Below are 13568 nucleotides of genomic sequence, written 5' to 3' on the forward strand. Positions count from 1 at the left end.
GGAAGGTGTATTAATTTTTCTAGGTAGACGGGTCGTTTCAGAACGGGTATGACTCTTGGGTTCCAAAAGGAAAAATATAAGCTGACATTTAAATGATGTGGCACCCATTTTAGCCGTTAAAAAATGATTGTGCATGAGAGTACAAAACGAACTACTAACCTGTGTCACAGTAACCAGGTTCCCTGACAGATTTTGTAAATGCGAGCCTCATCCTTTTGCAAAAATGTAATACATTAACTCCTTTTTGCTCTGTAATCGTCATATGTGTCTACATATAATGATATAGAAACGAGTTAGACTTTGCTAGAAAACACATTTTTAGTAATTTTACCTGTACATTTATTTCACAGCCAATCATCGAGGGATCGGGTCCTCAATTTAATTTTATCAACCGTAGTGCAAGACGATTCTTTTCAAAGTGCTCTCTACTTAGTGCTTTGGTAAAAATATCTTCAATTTGATCTTCTGTACTATAAAACTTCATGCAAATAAGCCTTTTTCAACATTGTCTCTGAGGAAATGATGTCGCACATCAATATGCTTTGTTCTCTTATGTTGAACTGAATTCTTTACCATGTTGAGAGCATTGGTGTTGTCACATTAGTAAGGGAACACAATCAGAGAATACACCAAAATCTTCTATCTGCTGCTTGATCCACAACAGTTGAGCACAACAAGAGGCAATTGCCACATACTCAGCTTCTGCAGTTAAAAGAGCCACTGAGTTTTGTTTTCTAGCACGCCATGAAATTAGACACGAACCCAGAAAGTGTGCCATTCCAGAAGTGCTTTTCCTTTCCACCAGATAACCAGTATAATCAGCATCAGCATACCCGATCAAGTCAAAATTATCTCCTGATAGATAGTAGAGAACTGGGTTCTGCGTTACTTTGAGATACCTCAGGATTCTTTTGGCAGCCTTCAGATGAGATTCCTTTGGGTTAGATTGAAACCTGGCACAAAGTCCCACACTGGAAATGATATCTAGTCTGCTTGTTGTGAGATACAAGAGTGACCCAATGATATATCTGTACATGGTCTCGTTCACAGGGGAACCAGGTTCATCCATATCCAGACGAGTGGCAGTGGCAATAGGAGTATCAATGATTTTTGAGCTTTCCATTTCAAACCTCCTCAGAATCTCTTTGATATATTTTTGTTTGCTTGACTTGCAGACCCAAGAAGGAATTCAATTCCCCCATCATGCTCATTTCAAACTCACTTTCCATGAGCTTTGCAAACTCCTCACACAGAGAGTCATTTGTTGCACTAAATATGATGTCGTCAACATAAACTTGCACAATGAGCAAGTTCCTTTCCCGTTTCTTCAGAAATAAGGTGTTGTCAATTTTTCCTCTTGTAAAGCCATTTTCTAGAAGGAATTTGGACAACATTTCATACCATGCACGCGGAGCCTTCTTCAGCCCATATAAAGCCTTGTCGAGTTTAAAGACATGCTCAGTATTCTCATGACATTGGAAGCCAGGTGATTGCTTGACGAAGACTTCTTCTTTTAGAAAGCCATTCATAAATTCACTTTTGACATCAATTTGGAACAATTTGAATTCCATATGAGATGCAAAGGCAATAAGAATTCTGATAGCCTCCATTCGAGCAAATGGGGCAAAATTTTCATCATAGTCAATCCCTTCTTCTTGATTGTACCCTTGAACTACAAGCCTTGCCTTGTTCCTTGTTGTGTTCCCAAACTTATCAAGTTTGTTTCTAAATACCCACCTGATTCCTATGACAGTTCCACCAGCAGGTCGAGGAACCTAGTGTCACACGCTGTTTCTCTCAAATTGATGGAGTTCATCTTGCATAGCAGTAATCCAGTCAATATCTTTTAATGCTTCCTTGATATTTTTGGGCTCAACTTGAGAGAGAAAAGCTAAGAAGGCAAGTGAATTTCTTGACTTTTATCTACTTTGAATCCTTGAGTCAAGAAGAGTGATCACATTTTGAAGAGGGTGTAAACTTTTGTGCTTCCAGTTGGACACCTGAATTTCATTGTGAGAGGGTCCAGTTACTTCTGAATGTGATCCTTGGTTCACATGAGTACCTCCATCAACAACTCTGTTCTCAGCTTCAGTTATTGTGATTGAGGGACCAGATTCCTCTACATCAGTTGGAGATACAGCTACACCTTCATCATTTGATTCCTTGATGTGATTCATCATGTCAGCCTTTCCATTTGCTATGTCAATGACTTCACCAGGAACAGTTGACTGCTCTCCATCTTGATAGATCTTATCAGGTGAATCTTTCCCACATCGGTGGTGAGATTCATCAAAGATCACATGTATGCTTTTCTCAACACATTTAGTTCTTTTGTTGTATACCTTGTACGCTTTGCATTGTGATGAATATCCCAGAAACATTCCTTCATCACTTTTCGCATCGAATTTTCCTAGTGCTTCCTTACCATTGTTGAGGACAAAACGTTTGCAGCCAAATATCCTTAAATGTGTCAGCTTGGGCTTTCTTCCGTTCAGCAGTTCATACGGGGTTTTGTTCAGGATGGACCTGATCATGCACCTGTTCACCAAGTAGTATGCAGTGTTGATTGCTTCTGCCCAGAAGCTTTTTACAATGCCACGGTCAATCAACATTGTTCTTGCCATGTCTTCAAGAGTCCTATTTTTCCTCTCCACAACACCATTTTGTTGAGGTTTTCTTGGAGCTGAAAAATTATGACATGTCGTTTTCAGCATAGAATTCATCGAATTTTGCATTGTCAAATTATATGCCATGATCAGATCTTATACACACTACATTATGACTCTTTTTCACCTGGATCAATTTTACAAATGCAGCAAATACAGGAAAAGATTCGTCCTTGATTCTGAGGAACAAAGTCCAGATGAATCTAGAATAGTCATCCACTATAACAAAAATATACTTCTTTCCTCCTCTACTCGGCACACTCATAGGTCCATATAAATCCATATTGAGGAGATCAAGTGGCCTTGAGGTGCTAACATCCTTTTTGGGCTTGAAGGAAGACCTGGCATGTTTTCCTTTTGTACATGCATCACACACCTTATGATCTTTGAAACTTCACATCGGCAGACCACGAACCAGGTCCTTCCTGACCAATTTGTTCAGCAATTTAAAGCTTACATGACCCAATCTTCTGTGCCATAGTTCAGCATAATCATCAACATCACTCAGAAAAGTGAGATCCCCATTTTGTAGGGACTCAAAATCAGCAATATAAATGTTCTTGTATCTTCTTGCCATCAGGACCACTTTACCAGTCACAAGATTTATGACTGTGCAAAATTTTGATACAAATTCCACTTTGTTTCCTTTGTCGCAGATTTGGAAAACACTTAGTAGGCTATATTTCAATCTGTTCACGTATTACACATTTTCAATTGAGTGAGCGAGTGATTTCTCAATTCTTCCTACTCCCAGAATGTTTTCCTTTTATCCATTGCCAAAGGACACACTTCCTCCTTGTAGGGCTTTGAGTGAAAGAAAATCATTGATGCTTCGAGTCATGTGTTTAAAACAGCCACTATCCATGTACCATTTTTGGTTGCTTCCTTTCACTACTCCCTGCACAAGAGAATTAAGGGTTAGAATTAGGAACCCAAAAAAGTTTGTGTCTCTTGTAATGAGGAAAGGGGAAAATTAGACTTCTTTTTGTCTAGGCAGACAGTATATATTTTTTTAATGGAAGGATCAGGTTCCTTAGAAGTAGTTACCTTTTCAACAAATACCTTGTTTTTCTGTTGGGACTGAATTATAGCCTTACAAATTTATTTAAAGTGACCAATATTACCACAGTGAGTGCAAAGCCAGTTATTAGGGACAGTAACATACTTACTATGTGGACTGTAGGGAGTCTTTTCTCTTTGGAACCCGACTCCTTGCATGTTACCACTGTTGCTTATATACATGGGAGCAATTGCATCAGAGGACCAGGTCCATTTTAGAGATTTTTCGAGGTCACTTTTAACTCTGCCTAGATCTTCTTGAAGTTGCATGTTTCTTTCAAGTTCAGCACACAGACTAGATTTTATAGTTTGGTGTTCATTTTCAAGCTTAATGTATGTCTTACTTGCAACTTCCTTTCCCTTTAGGATAATGCCAGAACAGTTTCACTTTTTTAATTCCTCTATTGTTTCTTTTAGTTCCAAGACTACTATCAACATGTCATCTCTCTCATTTTCTATGATTTCAACCTTATTAAATAGAATATTCTTTTCTTTTATTAAATCTTCGACAGTCTCCTTTAGGTCAGCAACTACGATTACCAGATCATCTCTCTCATTTTCTACCTCTCCTAGTTCCAAAGATAAAGCATTTTTATCATTTATGAGATTGTGATAAGCATCAATTAGAACGTTTGCTAAGGATATGAGCATTTTCTGAGAATAAGATTTTAGATTTCTTTGAACATCTAGAAAGTTTACCTCATCATCGTCATTGTCTTCATCATCGTCAGATTTTGCCATTAGGGCAAAGATAGAATCATAATCAACTGCATCACTTTCGACTGCCATCATGGAGCTGTCACGTTGTACATCATCTTCACCATATTCGCTAGAAGAATCTCCCCATGTAGAAAGAGCTTGTTTTATTACATTGTTAGCGTCTTCTTTTCTTTTGAATCTTTTGTCAGGAACCGGGTTCCTCTTGGTTGCTTTATCTGTGTTGTGCTTGAGGAGAGGACAATCCTTGATGAAATTTCCTGGCTTCCCACATTTATGACATAAGTCATATCCTCTTGTCTTGCTTGAGCTGCCCTTTTTTGGAATACCTCCATTTATGCGAACCATCTTATGAAATCTCTTTTTCAGGAAAGCCATATCAGCATCCTCACCACTCGATTCATTGTTATCTGTCTTGAGGACCAGATTCATCTCCCTTTTGGGCTCTCTTTTCTCATAATCCTTTTTCTTATTCATTTCATAAGGTTTCAGATTACCAATGAGTTCGTCAATGGTCAGCAATTGTAGATCCTTTTCCTCCGTGATAGCATTTACTTTGCTTTCCCAGGAGCCAGGTCATACGCTGAGTAGTTTTATGACACGTTTGTTCCTTGGAATGATTTCACACAGAGAATGGATCTCATTGATGATAGAGGTGAAGCGAGTATGTGTGTCCTGAATGGACTCATCGTCCTTCATCCTGAATAGCTCATACTCAGTGGCTAGCATATCAAACTTCGACTTCTTGACTTGAGTAGTCCCTTCGTATACTATTTGGAAAGCTTCCCAGATCTTCTTCGGCAGATTGGTAGGAAGAAATCCGGTTGTATTCATCTGACCCGATACCACAGATGAGGATCTTTTTTGCTCGAAAGTTCTTCTCTATAGACTTTATGTTAGCATCGTTGTATTCTTTCCTAGTCTTGGAAACTGCCACTGTTGGTTCTCAAATGGTCTTCATAGGAACAAAAGGACCATCGCAGATGACATCCCAAAGCTCTGAGTCTTCAGCCATGATAAAATCATGCATCCTTCTCTTCCACCATCCATAGTATTGGCCATTAAATCTTGGTGCTCTGTAGGTAAATTGACCTTCTTCAATGTTTGGTGGAGCAGCCATGAGGATTCTTTCTAAGTGTTAGCCTGATATAAAGAACATGCTCTAATACCAATTGATAGAACCTAAGGGTCCACCAAACTTATATAGAGAACCGGGTTCTCTATTAGTTTTCACAGAACACACACACAGCTGTAAGTAAATGATACAATAGAGTTTTACGTGGAAAACTCCCAGATCACAGGATAATAAACCACGACCTATCCTTGCAGGATTTCAACTTCACTACTCAGCAAACTTTCAGATTACAAACTATTATAACCTAAGACTTAACCTCTTAATCCCTCACTAACTTGTAATAACTCTATTACAAGCCCCTTTGTAATAACTTTATTACAAAGCTTACAACTCGACTAACTCTAGCCAAGATACAAACTCATGATTTATGATTTTACAAAGGTTTCCTACACAATACTTCTAACTAAGCTAAGTAGGAATTACAAGTAAATCACTTTGACAAAGGTGTTGTACAAGTAAGGATATCTGATGACTCTACGCAAGAAACTGGTCCTTCGTTATGTTGCTCTTTGTTCTTGACGCCTTGAATCTCACTTGCAGATTGGAAATACATTTAAGAGAGACCTTAATCAATTCTGGAGTGCACAAGTGTTGTTTTGCCTTTCCTTCATGTTAATATTACATAAGTGACATCACTTGAATGATGTAAGCATGTTTGGTACAAAGGCATTCCCCATAAAGTGACTGCTCCAATGTTTGCACGGTTGCGTGTGTGTAGAGGAACAGTTGCAGTCACTTTACAGCTGTGGGGAGTTGACTAGTACTGTCAGTAAGGGAACTGATGCGAATTTGTTCCCTCTATTGTTTCTTGAATTCTATATGTTGGAACATGTCCCAAACTTGTTGATCTTGAGCACTCAGAGGATGTGGAGCAGGTTCCCCATCTGGTTCTCAACAATAAGTTTGTTAAATCATCAAAATATAACAAGACACATAACTTATCAGTTCAATTTATTAAAAATAATATCTTGTGTGCTACACAGTCAACCATAATTCTTCAATATCGGACACAGCGGTGGTTAAGGAGAACACGAGAAATGTTTGAAAGTGGTAAATTGGTAAATGCTTCTTCCAACTTTCTCATAGCAAACTTTTAGAATAAGCACTTATCAAGGTAGTTCATGTCTTGAAATTGATAGATAAATATTCTAGTTGTGACATTAATAGTCAACGTTTTCCTTATTTCTTTCATATTTTTGGTCCTCCTGAAGAAATACGGAATCCAAAAACAACAAGCTCCACATGTTTAACCAGCTACTTCTTCTATAGTTAACCAATCTAAAAACATGTCGTGAACACCACCCCTCCGGTTCCAATAAGTCATTCTCTAGAAGGAGTTAATGAGAAGTTAAATAGAATTGGGAATTTCTATTCTGTGTCCCAGAGTTTGTCTTTTCCTTTGAACTCAGTAAAATTGTTCCATTCAAATGATTATGTTTTGACGGGGTTGAATGACTGGAACCAAGAGCTAGAAGTTGTCAATTTCAGTGATGAAATGATAGAAAACCAGATTGGCAGTTAGTACAGCCGTCTAGAGAAAGCTCCTCTTAGTTGCAGTTCAACTCAAGATAATGTCCTCACTTCAAGGTCAGTATTAATATAGCCAAAAAGCAATGAATCCTTAGGTTATGATTTATTCTGTCATTTTATAATATTGTAGATTATTGAACAGCAGGAGTCAGAATCCTTGATATGGACAAATTGTATTTCTGAAGCACTTTTTCATATTGCGGGAAATGGAATGTAACTAGGAAATATTATGATTGGCCTAAGTAGAACTCAGACAATCTTTATCTTCTGTTTTCTTTTGAATACATTTTTGAAGGTATCAAAACAAGTACGTACGAGGAAAGTTTGTAAACAATCTAAAACATATATAAGGACTAAACTCTCGAGTCTCGACTATGTAGAAATAAAACAAGTTGAAACAAAAAATTAATAACATAGCACAATCCAAAAATTAGTGAACATACTTAGCAATGTTTGCTTCAAAACTAGAAATTAAACGAAATCTCGATTTCTCTTATTTTATTTTCAAACTAAACATCAATAAATGATAATGGGATAATGTTCTCAACAAAAGTTCTAGCATGTTTTAACCTAAAATAATTAGGGAACATCAATGTAGTTGGGGCACTAATAAAACTCGTTATTGCTAAAACAAACTTTTGACAGTTGATCTCTTCTACTTCAACCAACCTGGGAACCTTGGAATTATCAGAGATATATTTCATTAAAACCTTGTTAACCTCGTCATCATCGGATATGAAATAGCCCTTTTCATATTTGTCTCGCAAGGGCCAATACCTAAACAAGTTTTACCACAATGTAGTTGGCTTATTGAAATCTTTTGGAAGTCGCCACCATGGATTGGAATCTTCTAGGGGTGAAAGAATCCCAAACTTCTCCTCTTTGAAGTCAAAGTAGTCGATAGGACTATTGAATGAACAACTCTTCCAATAAAGTATCCCATTGAGGAAAATACAATCCGTAGAAAAATTCTCGAGAGATGATATTTCAAGGGTTAATTCTATTTCTCTTTAAAAGATGGTTCCTAGAGTTAGAATCTAGATCTTTAGTCGATGATAGTAGTCGTAAAAAACATGAAGCAATTTGTAATTTTATTGTGATCAAATCAAATCCTAGAAACAATGTAGGTACCCTCGAGTAACAATCTATTACATAGGATAGGAAAGCATGCATCTCCCCTGTGGTGACTATTAAACCATCCTAATCTCATCGTGTAAATTCAAATATTATAATAATGACTTAGAATTGTAGTCTAGCGGTTTAGGACTCTTTTGACTTATCTCTTGTATATTGTATTATATAAACTACATGAAATAAAGAATATAAGTGTGGGATTCCAACTATTGAATTCTATTGTGTATTACGTTTAACATGGTATCAGACTAAGCCGTGTTCCTTCTTCTCCCTTTTCTTTCTTCTTTATCCAGCACCATAACAACATGGTAACTTCTTCTTCTTCCCTGACAGTCCCAACCTCTTCACCTTCAAACAAATCCTTGCCATCTCTTAATTCCAACACTCTAAACCATGCTCACCTCTTTATCTCAATTAACCTAACACCAGCAAATTATCTCTTCTGGAAAACTCAACTACTGCTATATCTTAGAGGACAGAATCTTCAAGGATTCATAGATTAAACAAATCCTTGTCCTTCACCCCTATATCCTATTGAAGGATCGGCTAATTCTCAGCCAAATCCACTCTAAACCCTTTGGATTCAACAAGATCAACTCATCATGAGCCTCTTAATCTCTTCTCTCTTCAAAGAGACTCTACATATTGTCATTGGATTAAATTCATCCAAGGAGATTTGGGATGCACTTGCAGCAGCCTTGTCCTCCCCCTTGAACACCTGGATTCTTAACATTCATATGCAACTCAAAAATCTCAAACAAGCAGATCTTTCTGTCACTCAGTACCTTCAGAAGGCTAAACTCCTCTTTGATGAATTGGCTGCTGCAGGCCGGCCTCTTTGTCTCTCTGATTTTAACATATACATATTCAAAGGCCATCGTCCTGAATTTAAAGATATTATCACCACTCTTTCCGCCAAGCCTGAACCTGTGACGTACTCTGTACTCCATAACCTTCTCCTCAACCATGAGTTTATACATGGAAATTCAATGTCCTCCCTCTCTATTTTGTATCCCTCACTCGATTCTAGTATCACTCCAGTTGCAAACTTAAGCCACAAATCAACCAACTTTGATCGAGGAAGCAATTCTTTCAGTGGTCGTGGTAGAAATAATAATGGGAGATGGGGTCGTGGTGGCAGAAACAACTATTCCAACAACTACTCCAAACCATCTTTCAGTAATGGATACAACAGGCAGAGTGATACATGATCTCGATGTCAAATCTGCAATGGTTCTATCTTTCTCCAACTTGTTTTCAATATTACAACCACTCCATTAATCCATCCACACATCTCTCTCATCAAGCCCTCATTCCTGTGACACAAAACTGGTTCCCAGATAGTGATGTTACTCATCATATTACTCCAGATTTATCAAACTTCAACCAATATGAGGAAAATAAAGGTCATGATCAATTGCAATTGGTCAATGGCCAAGGTTTAGCCATTCATAATACTGGTATATCCTCTTTTTCTAACTCTTCTCATCAAAAGTTTAATCTAAACGATATTCTTCATCTTCCCTCAATTACTAAAAATCTTTTGTCTGTTCAAAAGTTTGCACTTGACAATAATGCTTTCTTTGAGTTTCACCCTTATCACATTCTTGTCAATGATCAAGCAACCAAGACCCCACTTCTTTCCAGAACGAGTAGCACCGGGATTTACACCTTGCCAATCAAACGTCGCTCCTCAACTTCACCCCCCGCTCATATTGTAGTCAAGCCTTCTTTCTCATGCTGGCATCTCCATCTTGGCCACCCACACCAATGTGCTATTTATCAATTAGTTAATCAGCACAACCTATAAGTTTCTAGTTCTAGGATGAATAACTTATGTAGAGCTTGCCAACTTGGTAAGTCACACAAATTGTCACTTCATCTTCGAGTTAATAAAAATACTTCTGTTTTGCAATTAATTTTTGTTGATGTCTGGGGTCCTTCCCCATTCTTGTCATCTGATGGTCACAAATATTTGCTGGTTTTCGTTGATAACTTTTCTGGGTTTACATGGTGTTACCCAATTTTTATAAAGTCTTATGTTGCAAATATGTTTCTTCAGTTTAGATTCCTAGTTGAAAGACAATTTGACACAAAATTAAAGGCAATTCAAACTGATGGGGGTGGGGAATTTCAACAATTGTCCAGTATTTGTGCTCAATTAGGAATAATTCATAGATTGGCTGCTCCTCACACTCATGAACAACAAGAAAAGTAGAGCGCAAACATCGACATATTATGGAGACAGGTTTAAGTATCATGGCTCATAGCTCAACGCCTTCAAAAATTTTGCATTTCGCCTTTGAAACAGCAGTTTACCTAATTAATAGACTTCCTACTCCTATTATACCTAATTAATAGACTTCCTACTCCTATTAAAAATGGTAAATCTCCATTTGAGCTAATTTTTCACTCCACCCCAGATTACCTTTTTTTGAAAACGTTTGGTTGCTTGTGTTTCCCATATTTAAGACCGCATAACAAACACTAGGTCACCTATAGAAGTCAACCTTGTGTTTTCCTCGAATATAGCACAAAACATCGTGTTTATATGTGTTTTTATAGGAGCTCCGGTCGTATTTATATTGCAAGACACATTAAATTTGATGAATAAAATTTTCCCTTTGCTACCCAATCAATTCTTGGTCCTCCCCCCTCATCCATGTCTAATTCGGTTCCTTGGTTATCAACTCCATGCATTGCACAATATCCAATTGAGCCTCCTATACGTTCTGTTATTTCCCCAAGTTTAGATTTATCTGTTTTCACACAACCAGATGCAAGTCCTACTCCCATTCCCCTACATGTTTAGAATATCACCCCCTCTATCGCTTCTTCATCTCCTAATTCTTCTCCTAACTCAAATAGAATTATGTCAGCGCCCTCTTCCTCTTCTCCTACTTTAACTCCAGTTGTTGACCTTACAAATAAATCTACAACTCCACAACCTCCGCCTTATTCCAACAGTCCACCACAAACAGCCCTACTAGTGCAAAATCGAGTTCAACAGCCACACACCTTTCAAAGCACACATACATGCAATTGAGACCCAACCCGAAACTCAAAACATATTCAACTATTCGTTCCACTTCTTTACAGCCTTCACCACCCAGAGTAGAACTCACATGTTTCACTGAAGCCCAAAAGTTCAAGGAATGGCGAGAAGTCATGGCTGCTGAAATGATAACATTGCTCAAGAACAAAACATAGTCCTTAGTTCCTCACAAACCAACAATGAATGTATTGGGGTGCAAATGGGTTTTCTGAATAAAAAAGAACTCATCTGGAGTTGTTGAAAGATACAAATCCCATCTTGTGGCTAAGGGGTTTCATCAAGTTAAAGGTCACGACTTTTATGACACATTTAGCCCGGTGGTGAAACCATCAACTATACGGATTGCCTTAACTTTGGCTGTGACTAATAATTGGCCTTTGCGTTAATTGGATGTTCAAAATGCGTTCTTACACGGTGACCTTCAAAAGGAGGTCTTCATGTATCAACCTCCGGGCTTTGCTCATCTACATTATCCACACCATGTTTGTAAGCTTTAAAAATTCTTGTACGGACTCAAGCAAGCTCCAAGGGAGGGGTACAAGAAGCTCCAATAGTTTCTTATCTCTATAGGTTTCTCATCCTCTAAAATTGATGTTTCCCCATTCATCTTCAACTTTCACGGTATTTTTGCATATTTGTTAGTCTATGTCGGCGACATTGTTGTAACAGGTAACAACATCAAATTTCTTGAATCAGTTGTGGATCAGCTTGACAATAGTTTTTCCATTAGAGACCTTTACAATCTCAGTTTCTTCCTTGGAGTTCAAGTCTCACGGAATTCCTCTGGTATTTATCTCTCGCAAGAACAGTACATTAACATTCTTCTTGATATAGATAGCATGCAGAATTGTAAACCTTTACTCACTCCAATGGCCGTAACAGTAAAGCTTTTCAAAGGTGACACTCCAGAGTTTCGTGATCCTACCCTCTATAGACATGTCGTTGGAGCTCTTCAGTAACTTACTCTTACACGGCCCGACATTGCATTTGTTGTGAACAAGGTTTGCCAATTTATGCATTGTCCCTCTTTGAATCAATAGGTAGCCGTGAAAAGAGTGCTAAGGTATCTCCAACACACAAAGAAGCAACAGTTCTTCTTCTCCAGATCTTCCCATCTTCACTTGCAAGCTTTCACGGATGCCGACTGGGCTGATTGCACTGATGACCGCAAATCCACTGGTGGTTATGTTATTTTTCTAGGAAACAATCTTATCTCTTGGTCATCCAAAAAGCAACATACTGTTGCTCGATCATCCATAGAATCTGCCAAGACAAAATTGAATTACTATAAATAGAAGACGTGTATTTGGGTTGGATTGATACTAGGGTTTTACCGCAAGTTTTCAATATTTGAGTTGCCGCTTTAATGAATTTTTGGTGAAAATAACACGGGCTAGTCATTTTTCGGACTAATAATCGAAAAATAGCTAGTGTTTGCAAAGTCATTGAAAAGTTGCGATTGTTTTACTGAAACACGGAAAGTTTCAGTATAATATGTGGGACTACAGGGTTACTGCATATAAACTTCCAGCATATTATGTTAGAACTCCAGCATGGCACACGGAAAGTTTCAGCATAATATGCAGGATTATGGAGCTCATGCGTATAAACTTCCAGCATATTATGTTGGAACTCCAGCACATTATGATGGAATCTCATATATAAAAAACTCGAACTCCAACATATCATGCTGGAATTTTCCGAATTTTTAAGGATGTTTTTGTTCAGATTTTATCTTTACATGAAAAAATGGCTAAATTTCGATTAATTTTGAAAATGTGACTATTTTTCAATTACTAGTTGTAAATCTAGATATTTTTTATTTTTTCCCGAAATTTTTACATATAATATTGACACTGTAATGAACTTTTTATATATCAATTATTTAACTTGTTATACCATTCGCCATTTATTCTAAATTATCAGTCAATGCTATTAAATAAAAAAATCACATGCGAGCTCCAGCCGCTGTTTCTTTGAATATTTCTTCATAAAGAACAAAATATGAAAGAAGTTACGCAAATTTGACAAAACCTTGAACTATAAGTAAAATATGATCTGAATTATAAGTACAATATGAGCAACCCCAAATATTTGAGAGAATCCGACCGATTTCTTAATATTGGGTCAGCTTATAAAGTAGGGAAAATAACATTGTATAGCCACTCTCGAAATAATAGTCGAAAAATATATATATATATATTCTGTATGTTATATACAAACACTATACACTTTTTTGACTATCAAATATAAATACTTTCTAGCGCAGATT

General features: G+C 37.4%; 1 protein-coding gene across 1 annotated transcript; it reads right to left on the reverse strand.

The window, feature by feature from the left end:
- Positions 1-595: 595 nt before the first annotated feature.
- On the reverse strand, positions 596-1123 carry LOC108946078 (secreted RxLR effector protein 161-like). Its single transcript, XM_018772588.1, has one exon. It carries the CDS (start codon positions 1121-1123, stop codon positions 596-598), a length of 528 nt encoding a protein of 175 aa, XP_018628104.1.
- Positions 1124-13568: the final 12445 nt, after the last annotated feature.

The sequence above is a fragment of the Nicotiana tomentosiformis genome, chromosome 10 (assembly GCF_000390325.3).
Source record: "Nicotiana tomentosiformis chromosome 10, ASM39032v3, whole genome shotgun sequence".
In the NCBI taxonomy this organism is placed as follows: domain Eukaryota; kingdom Viridiplantae; phylum Streptophyta; class Magnoliopsida; order Solanales; family Solanaceae; genus Nicotiana; species Nicotiana tomentosiformis.